This window comes from Protopterus annectens, chromosome 2.part1 (assembly GCF_019279795.1).
Source record: "Protopterus annectens isolate FY-2018-M chromosome 2.part1, PAN1.0, whole genome shotgun sequence".
In the NCBI taxonomy this organism is placed as follows: Eukaryota; Metazoa; Chordata; order Ceratodontiformes; family Protopteridae; genus Protopterus; species Protopterus annectens.
The window spans coordinates 1,250,420,919-1,250,442,173 of record NC_056729.1 but is presented as its reverse complement, the minus strand read 5'-3'; the positions used below and the strand labels follow the sequence as shown (position 1 = coordinate 1,250,442,173).

The following is a 21,255-nucleotide window of genomic DNA, read 5'->3' as shown; positions in this document are numbered from 1 at the left end:
ACAATTTGGATTGTGGTCTTGCCCAGAGTTAGTTGCACTTGGATAATCTCGGATGCATTATGCTGAGCAACTAGCCTTGAGGTGTGGACATCCTTAATGAATATGGACACACCTCCACCTTTAATGTTTTGGTCCAGGTTAGGTGGCCGAAAGGTGTGGTATGAACTATAGCCTATTAATGCAGGGGTGCTCTCTGGAGCCATGAAACAGGTCTCTGTCACTGCACAGATGTCGATGTTCTCTATTTTAAGGAGTACCTCGAGTGAATGCATTTTGAGGTTTAGACTTCTAGCATTGAGTAGCATTACCCTCAGATTTTGCTTGCTTGTACCTGTTACGGTGGTGAATTTGTCATTTGAACCTTGCCTAAAAAAGGCACTATAGTGGTGGCAAGAGCCTTAGCCAGTATCCGGAATCCCAAGGGCGACAGTTGCAGGCCATCTCTGGAAAAGCATCGTGGTCTGTTGATTATGTCCTCCCAGGCAGACAGATACTGGATCCCCTTAGAATGACACCAGAAGCTTAGCCAATTGTTGAAGTCAATTTTTTTGTCCTTGTATTGTGGTATCATTCTGGGTGATGGCAGGATGCTACTCAGGGCTAGGGTCATACCTGTCTGGGCTACAAGATCGGAGAGCTTCTAGGTACGTCTCAGGTCATTCACACCAACATGGACAATGACAGAGTCATGTTTGTTCTTGTTGTGGAGTGACCTGAGTGCATGCGTTATGTGGCAGATCCTGGCACCTTACAGGCAGCTGACAGTAACTTTCTCCTTGTTTAGCCTGGTGAGTGGAACATCAGTCTGCCTGACTATAGAGTCACCTATGACTAGAGTGCTTGCTGGGTACATTGTTGTGCATTATGGGCTGTGGTTGAGTGGCACACTGAGTTTGTGGGTTGCGGGCTATGTGTCATTTGTGTTGTGTTGGAGGGTGGAGGTTGCATGCGTTTCTGCTTTGGAGGTCTCTGTTGCTTGAGCAGATTTTTATTGAGAGCCTCCGTGAATGTAGGTGTGTGTTTTGTGTTGCTATGTGTGTATTGTGGTGGTGTAGGTTTTGAGGGACTATGTGATGAGTGTGGTGTGGTGCAAGTGTTTACCTTCTCCTCTTGACTGTCTAGTCCAGTCTTGGGTGAAGAGAGCTTTGCTTCCAGTTTGGCTATATAAGTGCATCTCTCACAGGTTTTAGTGTTGGGTGGTAGGAGGAGAGGGTTGTTTGTGTACATGAGGCATTTGCTGCATTGCCCCAAGATGCCCAGATTCATCAGGTAGACAGGAGAAAACACCGGGAGCTGACCCTTAGACATGCCTGGATAGGTGCTTATTTATTAAGTACTAAAAACTGTTTTCCTCTAGACAAGTGAGGAAAATTGAGTGCTGTATTAATTTGTAGCTTATTTAGTGCTTACAACGAGTTCTGAACAAGCACTGAGCTCAAAGAAACAGATTTGAGTGCTAAAACTAAAAAACTGGCTAGTTATAAGGGAAAATTTGAAGAGCAGACTTTATGGTGCCAGGAATAGTTTAACCCTACCTAGGCGGCAATTTTTTTTTAATATAACAGTAAAAAATGAGTAAACTGATTTAAACAAATTAACCAACAAAAAGCTAAAAACTGAGCCCTGTTCCAGCAGTCTTTGATCAGACAAGTTCTAACTGCACACTCCTGCCACTAGGGTGCAGGGGAACATTCTCCAAAAAAAGATGGTCTGGATTAGTGCTCAAGTTATACAAACAAAGCTAGATTCAGCAGGTCTGAATTTAGTCTATGCTACAGCAAACAAGGCATACCAATTTCAGAAAGAAACAGTTCAAATAAGCAGGCACAATAAGCCTTTAACCAGAAACTCCCAGCTCAGAAGGGCAGAATCTACCCTCTCCTCCCACAAGAGTGCAGACCACACCTTCTTAATGTAAAATAACTGGCCCGTAGCCCAAGTGCTTAAACCAGAACTAATACACTTTTAGAATAACAGACACTGAGCCTTCAATCAGCAAATCCCAACTTAGAAAAATGTAAGCTACCTGTCCTGGCACAGCAGTGCAGACCACAAACCTTCTTAATGTAAAACAACTTGTCTGAAGCCCAAGTGCTTCAACCAAAGGCTTAGAATAACAGTTACAATTTAATCAGGCTACTAAGAAGCAGTAATAAATGTATCAGAATAAATGCAATAAAGTAGGAAGAAACACAAATACAGTAAAAGCAGATGAATAAAGTGCATTTTTATATAACAATAGAAAACAAGTAAACTGATTTAAACAAATTACCCAATTAACCAGTAAAAAAGCTCAAAACCGAGCCCTGTTCCAGCAGTCTTTAATCAGACAAGTTCTAACTGCACACTCCTGCCACTAGGGTGCAGGGGAACCTTCTCCAAAAATGGCCTGGATTAGTGCTCAAGTTATACAAACAAACAAAGCTAGATTCAGCATGTCCGAATCTAGTCTATGCTACAGCAAACAAGGCGTACCAATTTCAGAAAGAAACAGTTCAAATAAGCAGGCACAATAATCCTTTAACCAGAAATTCCCAGCTGAGAAGGGCACAATCTAACCTCTCCTCCCACAAGAGTGCAGACCACAAACCTTCTTAATGTAAAATAACTGGCCTGAAGCCCAAGTGCTTAAACCAGAACTAATACACTTTTAGAGTAACAGACACTGAGCCTTCAATCAGCAATTCCCAATTTAGAAGGATGTAAGCTACCTGTCCTGCACAACAGTGCAGACCACAAAACTTCTTAATGTAAAACAACTGGTCTGAAGCCCAAGTGCTTAAACTGAAAGGCTTAGAATAACAGTTACAATTTAATCAGGCTACTACTTAAGGAGTAATAAATGCAGCAGAATAAATACAATTGAGTACTTTTAAGAAGAGGCAAAAGCAAAATAAAGTGCAATTATTTTTTTAGTAAAGTGCAAGGAGAGAAGAAGGAGGAGCAGAGGTTAAGAACCTAAGTGGGTTGACCTTCTCAAATGTTCTCTCTGTATTAAGTAGAGTGAACACCAGACTGGGAGGGGTGTCCCAGATCAAATTTACAGTAGGGGTGGGGAACTGCAAAGCCACCAACTGTAACAACTCTACAAGAATAGGGTGGGACGGAGGGGGGAAAAAACTGTTTCAGGACAGATGAGAAACATATATATATATATATATATATATATATATATATATATATATATATAAAAGATATAGATATATGTGTGTATGTTATATGTATGTATGTGTATGTGTGTGTGTGTGTGTGTGTGTGTGTGTGTGTGTGTGTGTGTGTGTGTGTGTGTGTATGTATATATATATATATATATATATATATATATATATATATATAGATGTAGATATACATATATATGGTGATATTTGAATTGTGTAAATATACATTTGTGTTGCAAACAATTTATCTAAACTTTTTAATCTAAAACACAATTGATCAGTGGCACATTTGTGTGTGAAAATATTTAATCTGAGCACAGTTTATTTGAATAAACAACATTAACAAAACAATCATCTACAAGGGAAGCTGTTTCATTCTTTGTAGAATTCCATGTTTACAATTCTGAATGTCAAATTCCATCTGTAGGATTCTGTACTTAGCTTCCTTAGCTTCAGTTCAGCAGACTTTTATCTGTTCAGTTTTACGTACAGAATTCTATCTGGTTGAATTGTAGTATTAGTGTTCTTTCTAAAGCACTCTCTGCTTGTAGAAGGATTTATAACTGAATGCCGAGCATCAAAACTGTGAGCTTCAGAAATACTGAACAATAAAATCCAAACCACTTAACTGTGAAAAAGTTAACTGCATACCCTCCATAGCCCCAAACATATATATATATATAAATACACCAACTCCAAGGTCGGCCCAACTCTAAGAAGGGAGAAATCTCTCAAAGATAGAGCATCCCAGGCAGCACACACTTAGAAATTGCACCTACAGTGAACTCCAGTGGAAAACAGTAATCTGCATTACATGCTGGACAGGGGAATCTCTATTTTATACTGCTTATAGCATGCCATGGCGGGCACTTTGTTCCATATAGCATATTTCCTGATTATCTCTGTCAGTACTTCCCATCTATCAGTTAAATGTGTTTAGACCAAATATTTTCACGCAAATGTGTTATTAATTAATTGTGTTTTTGTTCTGAAAGTTTAGATGAATTGTCTAAAACAAATATGTATTCACACAATTTACATATTCCCTCACACCCCTGCTAATTAAATATTCTGAGATCACACAAGCTTGAAGAAAGGGCATATTTCCCTTCCCCAAGAATTGTACAATCTCACGCATCTGTCAATCATCTGTTTAGTTGATTGAATTTTTTTGGCTAAACAGATGTCAACCAAATGAAGAGTCAGCCAAATTCAGTCCACATACACTTATTTATTTATATGTGTGTTTGTTTGTTTGACATGTGTTTACTGGGGAAGTCTGTCTGGGTCAAATGTATCCATTTTCAGCAAAGGCCAGCTAGGGGAGAAAAGCTCCAAACCTACAGAAATCTATGTATATACATATTACTATATCTTTAATTTATACAGTGAGTAGGTAGCTTAACTTCATATACAGAAGAATACATCCAAGCAGTTTTAACTTCCTACATAGAGTAATTCAGTCAAACATCCATGTACAAACATATAATAAATTCTTCTTTAAAATAGAGTATAGGTATTTTACATTCTTACATAGGGTAATGCATATTATTCTTCAGTTATTCTTGTAATTTGATAAAGGTATATGCTGTTGACAGCCATTATATTATAATAAAAGAGAAAAAGCATTGTGAAGAGATGAGGGAAGAGTGTAGGGAGGTGATTAGCTTGGCTGAAAGGTCAACTGTAAGGATTTAGAGAGGAAGTATAAGTAAGCTAGGATGGGTATGTGAGGAAGCGGTATAAGCAGAGCTAGGGACAAGATAAATAAGGGAAGTGAGTTTAGAGTAGAGTTACAGGGAATATAGATTTTTGTGGTAAGTTTTGTATAAGAAGAAAAAGAGGGTAGAGAAAAGGGTGTGAAGAAAGGAGTGCAGGGTTTTGGTAGTTGTGCCAATCAGGGGTAGAAATATCACGGTTAAGTCAGCCAGGAGTAGAGCAGGAGCATACACACACATATGTCTATATATAGTGTGTGTATGTGTGTGTGTGTGTGTGTGTGTGTGTGTGTGTGTGTGTGTGTGTGTGTGTGTGTGTACATATATATAGATATATATATATATATATATATATATATATATATATATATGCATATATATCTGAGATATGATGGAAGTTATGGCACACTGAGTGAATGTCTTAGAAGGAAAGAGAAATGAACATTTGGTGAATGCCTTAAAGTATTACTGGCTTTAGAACAGCTGCATCTAGAAACAGTCTAATATCTCGGGAGTTTACAGAAAGAATGATTAGTGAATACAAGTCAACGTGCAAAAAATATAAGGTACAGACAAAAAATTCTTAGAATTTGAACTGAATTTGCTTTTGAGTGTAGAGTATTAACAGAATGGTACAGAACAAGCTATTTAGACTTATTACTTTGTGGTTTTTGACATGCTCTTTTTTCTTTGTAACAGGTATATCCGTACAATGTACTTGGGTATTCAGAGTCAGCGACAGAAGGAACATCAGCGTCGTTTTTACTGGGCTATGCTGTACGAATATGCAGATGTTAACATGTTGCGCCTCCTGGAAACATTCCTGGAGAGTGCCCCCCAACTGGTGCTACAACTCTGCATAATGATCCAAAAGAACCGGGCAGAAACGCTGCCATGTAAGTATACAAGATGGCTTCTTTATTTTTGTGGCCATCACTGCTATTTCTTCTTCTATGCAAGAACCCATTCCATTTGTTTTGCTTAAAATTAAAACACATTGTTTTATCAAGTTAGCTAAAAGTAAGAGTTAACAAATAAGAGCTTGCCTTTTTAAGCTATAGCCTGTAAAGTAATACAGCACCCTGCATTCTAAGGAATAACAGAATAGTAGAATACTCAGTCCCTCAGTGTTTCAGAATTATTATTCTGAAAGGGAAATATGCATAAAGAGGCCTTATGAGTCCTATAGCTGATCCATTATACATCTTGGATTTTCTCTAAACATGAATTTATTCTGAGAATGAGGTTTTCTGGTAGGGTATATGTTATGTGGGTTTGTTGGTCATTTAAATTGTGTTTTGAAGAAAAAAATATTGTTAGTTATATTTCTTTTTAGAGTGGCTTGAAGCAAAAAAAATGTTTTATCACCTGACCTGGAAAAGTTTCTTTATAGTGCAATATTTCTATTGTATGCCATTTATTCATCTCTGAATCAGTCTCCTGGGTTATTGTCTCATGTTATGCTAAGACGCTTGTCTTTCCTCAAGAGTATTGACCTTGCTGCCTTACTCTAATGAAATGTGAAATTAGCATCTGCACAATGATTGCTTTGCAGGCCCAGGGATCTCAGTATCTTCATATTTTCCCAGGTCTTTTTCTTTTGGTTTTGTTCTTTGCTTTACACATTGAAATAAAGGTTTTCATGATCAGTAACTGAACTGCTTGATATTCCTACATTTACAATATTTTACGTGCTCAGATGGCAGGCTCAAGTCCTGCTGCTTGTCTTCTCATCTATATTGACTAAGATGGCACCTGCTGCGCAGAAGGGATACAGTTTTTGGGATGTCCTTTTCCTTCTCCATATTAGTCATAGACAGCCATGCTTCCTACCTATCCCGGTACTCTAGGCATCATCAGGAAGGCTATGGTAAATGAAGAACTTTGAAAATTAATTGATTCTTCTGGCTGAAAAGCACTAACTGCTGAAGTGCCTGTCCAACTTACCAGTGCCAAGGATTCTCTCTTAACAAAGCATAGTGCAGAAAGTATTCCTAACAAATGGAGGTTATTCCCTTATATATGACCATATGGAAAGCCTGTTGCTGTACTGGATTTTAGGAGGTATTCGTTATTTTTCTTTAAAGAGTGCATCTTCCAGGACCCTCACTGAATAGTCATTACTTATATGACTGGGAAGAGGGCTGCTGTTTAAGAAAAACTGGATTAGTACAATTTTGATGCAAGTCTTGTGTGTTAGGTTGCTGTGATTAGCTGTGGATGATGAAATTAGTAGGTAGACTAACAAATTCTCCAGCTGGTGACCAGGAGACATTCCACAGTGGGAGTTAATGATTAATAAGCAAAAAAAAGAACAAAATCAGCCACATTTTCCTACTAACATTCAGTTATTTTGTTAAAGTTTCATTTTTGTGTTTTGCTGAACTGAAAACTTTCTGACATCACTAAATTCTGCATGAACTTCTTACCGGATTCAAAATATTCTAACTGAGCTACCTGGACAGGCACATACTAAGGTCATAAAAAAAATTACATATAAACAGTCGAATCCATATCTGCAGTAATTTTTTATGTGATGTGATGTCAGTAGCTATGTGGTATGTTTTCAGGATACAGATACCACTATTACAGGTGAATACTGCCTTACACTGGTTTGTACTACAGTTTGACTCCTGGCAAGATAGCCTGCCTTTCCAACCAGGCTATGTGTGTGTAGGCTGAAACCCTATACCTTAGTTACAGAAGACAAGAAAGAGCCCAACTCCATCACACCAACTACCTCAGTGCAATTTCAAGGAATTGTGAGTTTCAGTGCATTTTCAAGGAACTGAAAGTTTTGGTACTCTTCCGTTAACGGGGCAACAGCTTCTTTGGCCTCGTTAATAGTTTTGTTATAAGGAAACTTGTTGTTCGTTCTCGATATTAGCATAAATATGCAGTTTCAAAAACATCAAAATAAGTGAAATTTCCCTCTTCTGAAGGGGAATTATGAATCAAACTGCTGAAATTCATTGCGCCGCTTTTTTTTTTTTTTTTGTGTGTGTATTTAATATGTGTGAAGGATTGCATTGTAAGAAGATGAGTCCACCATCAAAGAATTCAATTGGTATTTTTAAAAGCGGTGATTCTATGATTGGAGTCTGCTTCGATTTCTTCTCTGTAGCAATGTATAACCAGACCAGCAGACATTGCCCAGTGACTTCAAGGAGAAGTCCTTAAAATAACGAATTCCGTTTTGTTTTGCTTCACGTAGTGTATCGATTTTAAACCCGACCAGGCACTTTCATGGTTGTATAAGTATTCACTGCAGCCTCTTCTCAGTTGTCTCATTAGCGAATAGTGACAGACTACTCACATTTACTATTTTTGAAAACAATGTCGTAAAGACACATATGCAAATACGACTAGTTTCAACAGTTGCAGGATGAGGAAAACAGTAAAATGAGACCAAAAAAGCTGTTGTCCTGTTAAGGGAGTAGCACATCTGAAAATGTTCTGTTCCTAATGAGGTAAATGAGAAGAAGCTGCAGTGAATACTTATGCAACCACGAAAGTGGCTGGTCTGTTTTACAATCCATATTCGGCCTCACATGTCAAGCTAATACAACCAGCTTGATCAGTTGCAGATGATGGAAACCTTACAACTTGGCCAGAAAAGCTGTTGCCCTGTTAACGGAAAAGTACCAAAGTTTTTCAGTGCTTTTTCAAGGAATAGTGAACTTCAGTGGAAAGGAAATTTACTGCTGGTCATGCTAAGTCTGTTTTCCGTGTGCTAGTGTTTTGTTAGCAAATGGTCATCACTGCGCTATAGAATTTGAAAGCAGTGTTAGTAACACAATAGATAGCATGCTTGCTTTTGATGCAAAAGGCTGTAGGATCTACTACCATACCATATAGATGGATTGCTAATACTGTGTTGTATTTTAAGAGGGGTTGGAGATGCTGTAGTCCTGAGTGTGTCCTACTTCGGATGAGATGCTTAGTAACTATGAACCTGTTGTCGATTTGCCATCCATTCCCTATTGCAATATTACGAGCACCTGTTGTCGATTTGCCATCCATTCCCTATTGCAATATTACGAGCATACCGAATTTTTTAATGTAACATAGGCAATTTATTCTTCAATGGCAGCAAACACTGAATTTCTAGATCCATACATCCATTCATCCACCCATCCTCAACCACTTTTCCCATTTTTGTATATCACTTTTACTTCTGTGGAGATTGTGCAGATCGACCGATATTGATAGATTGTAATGACAGAAGTGGCCTGTTATGGTTGAATTGTTCTGAAATGGGCAGTTTTGTAATTATTTGCTAATGTTTTTTGTTTCATTCCTTACTGCAAAAATGTTCAAAACTACAAATTTAAAACACATTCTAAAAAGTCGTGCTACATTATTCAAAGAATATAATTTAATAATACAATCATGAGGTGAATCAAAGAACACATGCATAGGTGCTGCATTATTAAAGGAATATAATTTAATACAATCACAAAGGTGAATCAGAGATCACGTGCATATATGTGTGGTACTAAAAATGTGTGCAAGGGGCCTATGGTTTGAAAACAGCCCAAAGTTAAATGTAATCCCCCACTGGCCTGATGCATTTTCTTTGAATGTGGATTCAAAGCCATTTCAATGAATGTGAGTTTCAAGGGCAGAGAAGTTTGCCAGTAATGCTAAGTCTATTTTCACTGTGAGACTGTATTATTTTGTTTAGCAAATGTCTGTCAGTGTTTGTGCTATAACATTTGAAATAAAAGTTTTAAATTAAATCCAAACATCTCTAATCATTATAGAAGTACAGAAGAAAATAGTATGTACCCTGATATGTTTTAACAGTGTTTATGGTAACTGGGGAGAAACAGACAAGTAATGAGGCACTGGAATTGCTGCTGTGTGTGTATGGAGGGGGTAATCCATTACCCACCTGTGGTCCCATTTGACCATGATCCACCTCTGCTTCAGTGTGTAAAAAGCTACATCATGTGTGTGTGTGTTAAGGGGGTGCTTCTTTTCCAAAATGTGCTAATTTTAAGGTATAACACTAACATTTGCCATTGTTTCAAATATTCAACCATTAAGTGATAAGGAGGATAACAGAAGAAGAAGAGAAAGCTTTACTAAGGAAGAAACCAAAACTTATAAGCATATGGCTTCCATGGTTGACCTACCCAGAGCAAAATAACAAATGAGAGTACATAGAACTGATGGCTGTTAGCCAAATCTGTTAGTGTGTCACCATCCCACTGAAAGTTGCCCCAATCAAATATACAGTTTGTCCATACTTTCATTGTTATTATTTGGGTTATTTATTTCCTTGCTGTACATAGCCGTGGTGGTGCAGCGGTAGCGTTGTCGCGTCACAGCAAGAGGTTCTCCCGTTCGATTCTCGACTGGAGCGCCTTCTTTGTGGAGTCTGCATGTCCTCCCTGAGGTCGAGTAGCGTTCGAAAGACATGCGTGAATGGGCGTGCCTTCATTGAAGGTCAGGCGTCGAGCTTGCACCTCAGCACCACAAAAATCTACTGCCAATCATTAGCAGACCAGAGTTCCGCTGTGGTGACCCCTAACCGGGAAAACCTGAAAGAAAAACAAAACATTTCCTTTCTGTACATAATTACTTTTGTGAATGATTGCTAAGCAGATAGGCTCTGCAAAATCAGTTGTTTATTAGACTGTTTAATGTTTTGTCCACTGATTAATGAATAGTACTACAACTGGTATTATTGAATGCATTCATCACAGTAAAGAGATGGAAGACCATATATTAGATGAGTGCAAAAAGTTTGAACTGAGATGAGAATTGTTAATACTGGTCTTGGACTGTAAGTAGCCTTTCTATGACCAAAGTAAGAAATGGAAAGCATAAGAAAGGTAGACGTTAGACAGGATGCAGTTACCTGTACATGATTTTGTGCACCATGCAAGACAACTGCACTGCTTGTATCCATGTAAATGAGATCATCATCTTCTTTCGGCTGTTCCCGTTAGGGGTCGCCACAGTGGATCATCTGTTTCCATTTCTTCCTGTCCTCTGCATCTTGCTTTGTCACACCAACCACCTGCATGTCTTCTCTCACCACATCCATAAACCTTATCTTAGGCCTTCCTCTTTTCCTGTTACCTGGTAGCTTCATCCTTAGCATCCTTTTCCCAATATACTCAGCATCCCTCCTCAGCATATGTCCAAACCAACGTAATCGTGCCTCTCTGGCTTTGTCTCCAAACCTTCCAACCTGGGCTGACCCTCTAATATACTTATTCCTAATCCTGTGCACCCTTGTCACACCCAGTGCAAATCTTAACATCTTTAATTCTGCCACATCCAGCTCAAACTCCTGCCTTTTTGTCAATGCCACTGTCTCCAACCCATATAACATAGCTGGTCTCACTACCCTCTTGTAGACCTTTCCTTTCACTCTTACTGGTACTTGTCTGTCACAAATCATTCCTGACACTCTTCTCCAACCACTCCATCCTGCCTGTACTCTCTTCTTCACCTCTCTTCCACACTCACCAATGAGCTGAAGATGAAAAAAGATGTAAAAAATATATAAAATAAGGGAAAATGGTTGAATATTAATAGAAGGGAGCATCATTTTAGGTACATGATTTTGTTCACCACGCATGAGGACTGCATTGCTTGTAAACTTGCAAATGAGTTGAAGATGGAGAAAAAAAGATTAATGTAAAAAAAAAAAACGAAAGAATGTAGTTGACTTAAATATTAACAGACTAGAGCATCATTCTAAGTTCAGACCAGTTAGTTTACAATGATTTCTTTGCAATGCCCATTTCCTCTTTAGAAACTATGTGCATGCCTTATAAAGGAAGTTTATTCTATACTTCTTGGACACCATCTTTAGTATCTCCAATGTTTTTAGCTTTATGCTGTGCAAGTTTTACTATGACCACTGTTTGCTTCCTACATTATACTAATTATTCGTATAGACATCATTTTCATATCTCTGTAAATACCCCAGCAAATAAATGACACAGACAGAAGCACTTAGCTTCGTGTTCTGAGAATGCTGAATTTTTATTTTGTACAAGTGGTGATAGTGTATTAAACTTGAGCATTAAAATCTGTAAACACCCTTTCTACATTTATACCGTATGTGCTCCATTATATGGGTGGGAGTTGTGTGTATAAGACCACATAGGCAGCATTGTCCTGAGAGAATATGTTCATAGATGTACAAGAATAAATGTGACATTGTTACCACATTCACAGAGATTTGTGCATGTGTTTGCTGAGAAAACTGTAACAGCAAGTCAGTCTTAGGTGACCTGCATATCTTAAGCTGCTCAGTAAGCAGAAGTATAACATGTACAGAGAGCTAATGAAGTTATTATCCGGTACGCTGGTGAATCAAGAATGTCCTTTCACACAAATATAAGAGAAGATTTAGAGTTCTACTACCCCTGGGTAGTCAGGCATTAAACTACTCCCCACTGTCTCCTTGTAATTAGTGTTAACAATGTGGATAACCATGACCTCTCTGACATTGTGTTTGACTGTAGTGATATTCAAACATTTACTTCCCACGGGCAATTTGCAGTAGTGAAATGGTGAGTAAGTAACAGTATCCCTGACAACCTTCTGTTAGTTTGAGGGTTGGCATAATGGTTAAGGTAATTCCTTACAGACAGAAGGTGAAGGATTTGATTCTCAAACAGAATAACTGCCTATACTTAAAATGGCCCACAAGGGTAATCAGCCTAGTATTAACCTGTGAACCTGACAGTAAGGGATGGGAGAACTAGACCTGGGATAAATTCATAGTTTTCCATCCGTTCATCCAAGTTAGATTTAAAGACAAATAAGGATGTGCTTACTTTATGTAAGGTCGTTGTTGACTATTCTTCAGTCACCAAAAACTGTAATAACTGCTCACTACGCAAATAATATATACATAGTCATTTTATCCATATAACACATACTTAGACATTTTTCTATGAATATAAATAACCTTGGACAACAGTTTATGTTCTTTTCTACCCATTGCCATATTGCAAAGTACTCTGACTGCAGAGTTCATTAAAGGCTGATCCAAGTTATTGTTTCCTTCTCTCAAAAAGTGGGTACGGACAATTTGCCATATGTATGTTGTTTCCGACCGGGTCTATGTTAATTGATTGAAGAATGACAATGTCGAAACCCACATGGTTGAGACCACATGATCATCAGGGCAGTTTGTTGATCAATAGAAACAACACAAACACAAGTAAAAAAAAAAACTGCACCCCTCTGTTAATTATATATAATAACTCTGAGATCACATTATACTGGGGAAAAGGGGTGCATTCCTCAGTCCTCACTGTGCCATAATCTCATTCAAAATGGTCAACGAACTGCCTTGCTGTTTGTGTGATCTCGAACAACTAGGACTGACAATGTTGTTCATTGATCAATTGACATAGACCCGTATCCAACCTCTCCTTTATGACACAAGTTATAGATGAACATGTACAAAAAATGACTTGTTTATTTAGTTGGCTAAAACAAATATATTTAAAATTTATTCTTTGAAAACATCCTTGCTAAATGAATAGTAATATAAATATATTACTAACCCTTACTCCTTTGTGCAGTTAGACTTTATGTCTCCCTCCCAGTAGCCATAACAGATAGTGTTAGACCATAAGTTTCATTACAATCTCACAAACTTTGGCATGTGTATTTTTTTGGTCTTCCAAAAATATTTAAATAATTTCATCAACCACTTATAGTATCCTGCACAATTTCATTCCTGAATATATAACCCTTACAAGTCATTACTCTTGATACACCTTGCCATGTTTTGTGATTCTGTAACTAGTACAAGACATTATTGAGCAAGGCTACTAGTTGTCTTTTAATCAGTTTCAGCCTATTGTATAAATAAAATTACCATTCCTAAAAGACTAAACAAACTTAGCAAATGATCATTTCAATTTCAGCTGCAGTCCTTGCTGTTTGTATGGATCTGTGTGCACAGGCCTCAAGGAGGTGGGTGGGTGAGTGGGTGAGTTCATAGTTTGATGCTAGGGTATAGTTAAGTCTAACCACTGCAGTCCCAGTACTACACTCAACTATTTACTCTTTCTGTCCATAAGGAACTGTGAGGGCTAGGACATCTTAGTTAGATTTAAAGACTGTGGAGAAGGTGTTTTGTTTTACAGAAAGTTTGTCCTATATGTGTGAAATTCTTTGCAAGAGATACCAGTCAAACCAGAATGTTCTACTTATTTTGTGATATAGATTTAGATCCGGTACAGATCGCCTTGTAAGAGTCTGAAGGAGGCAGAGCAGGATAGGATTTTTAAATGCTTTGAGTAACATAGTATGCTCATACCAAGAATTTCTTTTATTGAGAAACCACTGGGGTTTTTCAAGGTAATTTATGTACCAAATATATGGTACATCATACCAAAGTTTCCATACACAATATAGGGATCTGTAGCTGTAACATACTGGTCATCCAATCAACAGTATGGGCTGTCAAAAGGATGTCAGCATCCACACTTCAACCACATAAGTCTGAGATATCTGGTCCACTGCAGTGCTTACACCAGCTGAATGAAGAGGTAAATGTCATGCTGTGTATGGGCTTGAATCTGCCAAACTGCATTCAAATGACAGGCTTCATCAACATAGGTTCATAGGTTCATAGGTTCATACTAGGCTATCTGCCCAAGGGCATTTATAAGCCTTTAGTTTGAATAAAAACTATGCCTATCATTTTTCTGTGCCTCTGTCAAGCAGTGACACTGAAGTAATCCTATATCTGCGATCTCCCATCCATTGGTCAAGATTCCTCTTGAACAAGGCCAGCGAGGTGCTCTGCCTCACATGTACCGGGATTTTGTTCCATAGCATAGGGAGTCTCTGGGTGATGAATCTGTCCCTCCAGCACGTTCTATTTATAACCGTGTCAAGGTTTAAGTCTCCCGCCCTTGTGGTTCTGAGGGATCTAGATTTTTTGAGGTGAAGCATATTCATCAAATCTGGGTTTGACATGGCCTTATATGTCAGGCACAGGTCACCTCTGAGCAAGCGGTATGAGACTGAATAAAGCTGGAGTTCTTTCAGTCGGGCAGCAAAAATATATTTTTGAGACCCTTTATCCTTTTGGTGAGGAACTTTTGGGGCCTTTCAAGCTGCATCAGGTGTCTGGTCAGATACATTCCGAACGGGGCATTGTACTCAATCATAGGTCTAATGAGTGATGAGTACAGGGGGACGATGACCTCCCTTGATCTAGATGTGAATCCCTTCATGATCAGGTGGGCGATATAGAAGGTTTTCCTTACTACTTTAGCAACATGAGTGTCAAACGAAAGACTACTGCCAACTTGGGCGCCCAGAGCCCTGATGACTTTTTCTGTGGGCAGTGGGTTGCCACCTATATGGTAGCTAGGGTAACCTTGTTTTATGACTATGCATTTTTGGCTTAACTTCAGGCCATGGCTCTGGCACCAGTTATCCGTTTCTGTGAGGCCCTCCTGGAGGATATCTGTGTCAGATGTGTTTGGCGCCCAGTTTGCAGTCAACTGCAAACTTTGTCAGCCATAACCCTCCTGTGTTTGCTTGTACTTCAGAAAAGTAGATGCCGAACAAGAGTGGACCCAGGACTGAGCCCTGTGGGACACCACTTGTGACAGGCTTTGAGTCTGACATGGCTCCAGCAACTCTGACCCTGTGGGTTCTGTCGCTAGCCAGTTTGCAACCCATCTTGTGATGTATGGGTTTACATTCAAGCTGATGAGTTTTTCGATGATACCTGAGTGGGTATTGTGTCGAAGGCCTTTGCCAGGTCGAGGTAGGCTGTATGGACTGCCTTTCCCTCATCAATGGCCTTGTTGACTGTCTCGAAAAAGTCAACCAAGTTTAAGAGGCAGGATCTGCCTTTGACAAAGCCAAACTGGGTTGGATCCAAAGTCTGCAAGTTCCCTATGTCTTTATTTATGAGTTCCATTATGATCCTCTCCATGGCTTTGCAGATAAGGCTTGTCAAGCTAATGGGGCGGTAATTTCCAGGGTCTGTGGAGGCACCGCCTTATGAAGTGGGACCACCTTGGGTATGTATCCTGAGGTGTGGCTAAGATTAAACAGCTGTCCTAACTGTGGGTTTAATTTGAGTTCATGAAGCACACAGCCAGGGACACCATCCGTCCCATGGATGCTGTGTTTTTGCCTTAGTGAGGGCAGTTCTCACCTGGGCATTGGAGATGTTTGGGGGCTACAATCCTTTGGAATAGATATCTCTCCTTTTGGGGAGGGGAGAAGTTTGCACTGAACCTGTCAGCCAGTATGTTAGCAATGTGTGTAGGTTCAGTAATTTTCACATCATTTTGAACTAATTCTGAGCATATCTGGGAGTTTCCTCCTAGGTTTCTAACATAGCTAAAGAAGGCCTTATGATTGTCTTTAGAGTCCATTTTTCTCTCAAAATTTGCCTTTGATGATTTTATGAGAGCTCTTAGTTTTTACTTATAATGATCAAAGGTGTCTTACCTTTCAAGGATTTTGCTCTATCTTGTAGTAGCTTCCTCCTTTTGTTGTAGAGCTTGTTTATGGCTGGGGTCCACCAGACTGGACGCTTGCCTTTGGTACAGAGAGTCTTAGTTTTGTTTGGGATTGCCTGATCCATGCAGTCCTGTAGGTGCTGGTAGAAGGCATTTGTAAGTGATTCAGCGGTTTGAGTAATGTTTACCACTGGCTCAGGGGCCTTAAAGGAGACCACACTAGTTTTTAGAAGTGTGAAATCGGCTTTTGAGAAGTTTTTCACTGTGGTCTTTTTGTTTCAGGTGGGGCGGGATGAGGACCTCCAGCGAGATTAGTTTATGATCTGATCTCACCAGTGAGGGGTATACTTCCGGTGTTGAACATTTTGATCCCATGTTCGTGATGATGAGATCAAGTATGTTTTCACCTCTTGTGGGGATGGTGACTAGTTGTTCCATGGCATTTGAGTTTATGAACTCCAGGAATCTTTGGGTTAGAGTGTTCGGGCTTGAGTAGTGTTCCCAGTCTATATTAGGGTAGTTGAAGTCACCTAGTATGATGGTGTTTGGAGATACATTTATCCCTCCAATGTTTTCAGGAAGGCCATGTGAGGTTCCTGAGTTTGAGAGGGTGGCCTGTAACATGCTACAAATTGCAGAGCAGTCTTCCCTATGGTTAATTGCACCTGGATGGTCTCCGATGCATGCGGCGTTGCCACCAACCTTGAGCTGTGTGTGTCCGTTATGAATATGGACACCCCCACCTTTCTTGGTGTTGTCGGGATGATATGAGGTGAAACCTGTTAGTGCTGGGGTGCTCTCAGGAGCCTTGAACCAGGTTTCTGTCACAGCACAAACATCGATGTTCTCCATATTGAGAAGGGCCTCGAGCGTGCATCTTGAGATTGAGACTTCTGGCATTGAGCAGCATTACCCTTAGTTTTTTCCTTTTGGTGTTCTAGGGTGGTAGGTTTAGAATTTGAGCCTTGCCTAAAAAGGCACTATGGGGTGGCAACAGCCTTTGCCAATATCCGGAAGCCCAGGGTGACAGGTGCAAGCCCCGCGAAGCAGCGTGGCTTGTCCAGCATGTCATCCCAGGCAGACAGACATTGATCCCCTTTGAATGACACCAGAATTTAAGCCAATTATTAAAGCTGATCATCTTATCACTGTATTGTGGCATCATTCTAGGTGAAGGTAGGATACTGCTCAAGGTCAGGGTCATACCTGCCTGGGCTACATAATCAGAGAGCTCCTCGACGTCCCTTTTCATGTAGTCCAAGGAGCTCAGGTCGTTGACACCAGCGTGGACAATGACTGAGTCGTACTTGTACCTGCTGTTGAGAGACCTGAGTGCTTGCGTTATGTGGCGGATTCTAGCGCCCGACAGGCAGCTTACTGTGACCTTCTCCTTACTCAGTCTGGTGAGCGGACGTCAGTGTGTCTGACTATGGAATCACCAATGACAAGTGTGTCTGGCATTTTGTTTGGCCTTAAGGGCTGTGACTGTTTGACACTCTGACTGTGTGGTCTATGTGTTGCATGTGTTGGGTCATGAGGTGGTAGTTGTTTGGGTGTCTGCTTTGGTGGCCTCTGCTGTTTTGGTAAATTTTTGATCAGAGCCTCAGTATGTCTTTGTGTGAGTATGTGTATGATTTGAAGTTGTGATGGTACCATGTGTGACTGGGTATGTATTGTGTGTGGTTACCTTCTCCTCCTGTCTGGTCTTGCCAGTCCTATGTTGAGAGAGCTCAGCCTCCAGTTTGGCCGTATAGTTGCATCTCGCATGTATTTGTGTTTTGTGGGAGAAGGAGAGGATTGTCTGTGTACATGAGGCAATTGTAACATTGCCTCAATATTCCCAGGTTCACCAGTTGAGCTGGAGAGGACACTAGCAACTGATCGACATACTAGAAGTAGTAGATAAAGAACTTTCAAAGGACTCGGGGAAGTGGGTTTTAGGCTGGTGGGGTACTATCTATAATAAGAGTGCTTTATCAAGGTGCAAGTACTGTAGGAGTAAGTGCTAGGCTTTACAGATAGAGAATAGTCTACTTGGGAATCAAGTAGAGATGAACTTTTCAGTTATAGGATATGCTGGTTAGATCAGCAGTACAGTTTAGCGTGTTTTATAGCAGGGGGCTGAAGGGAGCTAGGAATTGGCCCAAAACGACCAATGGACTACTAGTTTCTGGCTGAAACTTCACAAAATCGGACAAAAAGGAAGCTCAGTGCTTCCCACTCCCACTGGTAAGCAAAGAAACTTCCCTCCTTCCTAATAAGGCAATGGATCAGTAACAGGAACTAAAAACAAAGCCCAGGGATCAGCAACTCTGAAACTGGACTACTCTAGTTCAGTAAAGTGGGAAAACAAGAGATTTTTTTTGTTTTATTACAGAGATAAGGAAAAAAACAGACAGTAAATGCTATAAATGCTGTAAATCGGCTAGCGCACTTTAGTGTGTAGCCTACAGAAACAATTTGCAACAATTAGTAACTTAAAGTGCAATAAACAGTGTAAAATGCAGATACTTAATCATCTGCATTTGGTCGGCTATACAAATTGTAAACAGGTGTGCAAGATCGACAATCCCTAAGTAGGGGACTATCTCCTATCCTTGGGGATTGCGCAATCTCAGAGTTAGTGTATATATAGTTATCAGGGGTGTGGGAAGATGTTATGTTCTTTTTTTTTTTTTTTTGAAGTAATATTTGCATGTGAGAAGAAGCGACTTGGTGCATGTGCACTAGGAAGTCAACATTTCTGTTTTCAGTGTACAGCGATTTACCGTCAGGATGTTAACACTGGTGTTAGTCGGCCAACTGAAGGTAAATTATATATATAGATATATAGATATATATATATATATATATATATATATATATATATATATATATATTTATATATATAAAACACACCAACAGGCCAGCAATTATAATCATTTCAAACACTTTTATTTGACAATGATAATCGCGCAGACCATGGTTTCATCCAAACCAGACTTTTTTCAATGCATATCACCTAGTGTAACCAATCCGTGTAAGGTATGCTCTGAAAAAGTGCAGTTTGGGCAAAACTACAGTCTGCAGGGTAATTGTTGTCTAATAAAAATATTTGAAATGATCCTCAGTGCTGGCTTGTTAATGTGGGCCACTGATGCATGTGTGATGTATATATATATATATATATATATATATATATATATATATACACACACACACACACACACACACACACATATATTACATACACACACACACACACACACACACATATATATATATATATATATATATATATATATATATACATATACATACATATACATATATATATATATATATATATATATATATATATATATATATATATATATATATATATATATATATACATATATACATATATACACATACATACATATATATATATATATATATATATATATATATATATATATATATATATATATATATATATACACACACACACACACACACACACACAAACATATTTATCTGTCTTTATATATATGAGCAGAGGTAAAATGAGGTTAGAAAGAGAATGAAGAGGGGATAAGGGGAAGCAAAGGAATGATAATGTTTAAGACACAACATGCTAGATGATCTAATAACACAGATGGGCATAAAGTAGACAGGGGAAAATATTAAAATAAAACAAAATATTAAATAAAATAAAGGTAGGCATAGAGAAATAAAGACCTGTTAGAAAATAGGGATTAGAAAAGGAGATTATTAAAAATTAGCTTCTCATTAAGATCACAGCAATGGTGGGAGCCAATAGGAATAATAAATATAGCTTCAGCATTTCGGCAGCACAGTGGATAATGTTGTTGCCTCCCAGCAAGAGGTTTCCCAGTTCAGTTCTCTGCTGAGGTGCCTTCTGAGCAGAGTCTGCATGTCCTCCCTTTGTTGGCGTGAGTTTCCTCATAGAGTACTCTGGTTTCCTCCCACATTCCAAAGACATGCAGTAGGTGTTTTGAACACTCTAGAATGGCCATAAGTGTGAGTGTGTGGTGTTGAAGAACTACTGCAGCAGGGCTAGCCACCTGGCAGTGTAAACCTTGGCTGTAGATGATTGTCACTGTTGAAATAATACCCTAACTCCATGTGCAAAAATGGGAATGGGAAAAATGGGTTGTGGATAGATTTCTTCTGTGGACAGCATTACAGAATCCCTGCTAGAAAACGCAGACAAATCACTGATGTAGCGATCATTGGTGGTGAAACAGGACATATAACAATTGTAACTGTCATCATTACAGTATGTCTTATAGTGTTCCCTCATTCACTCAACCAGACATCCCATCTCTCAGTTTCTCCTGTGTAAATGCTGGAACATTACCTGCAAATAATTTACTATATCAGATTGCTAGGACAAATCCATTGGTGTGGAGGGATTTGGCTCTAACTCTGGTCCAGATGACCCAAGTTCAATTAGCAGCTCTGACAACTGTTGGAGTGGGCATGGGGAGGATGGGCATGCCTCTCTTGGGAGGGAGGAGGTTGCCAATATCACAATCTCCTGGAGGAGGGGTGACATTACAAGAGATGGCCCTGGGGTGGGCATCTGACTACCAAACTGCTTAAATCGGCAACAATTATTGTGAGTGCATGGGACTTGCATCAGGAGGAGCTGTATAATCATAGAGCTAATTATATAGTAATGTGTCTCACTTGCCCCCTCCCCCCACTCAGGTGAATGTTTAAGGCTTATTGAATACACCCACCTTGTCAGTATACTGGCAAGGTCCCAACCTCTCTCACAGATGTTGGTCCGTCGAGAATGCTTTTGCAGCCATACTGGAGATACTTGGTATGAAAAAAATGGGCAGAGTCTGAATGGGGAGACTTGATGATTATTATGCATGGGGACAAAAAACACCTGGAAAACTATAT

At 39.4% G+C, this 21,255-nt stretch overlaps 2 protein-coding genes across 2 annotated transcripts in view; one reads left to right on the top strand and one right to left on the bottom strand.

The window, feature by feature from the left end:
* Positions 1–21,255, bottom strand: part of HAUS3 (HAUS augmin like complex subunit 3) — an 800,246-nt gene that overhangs the window by 267,418 nt on the left and 511,573 nt on the right. The window lies entirely within an intron of this gene.
* XKR6 (XK related 6) overlaps positions 5,580–21,255 on the top strand; it is a 229,052-nt gene continuing 213,376 nt past the window's right edge. The window contains exon 1 of the mRNA XM_044062781.1: positions 5,580–5,772. Within this exon, the coding sequence (XP_043918716.1) occupies positions 5,589–5,772 (184 nt within the window). The 5' untranslated portion in view covers positions 5,580–5,588. The remainder of the gene's footprint in view (positions 5,773–21,255) is intronic.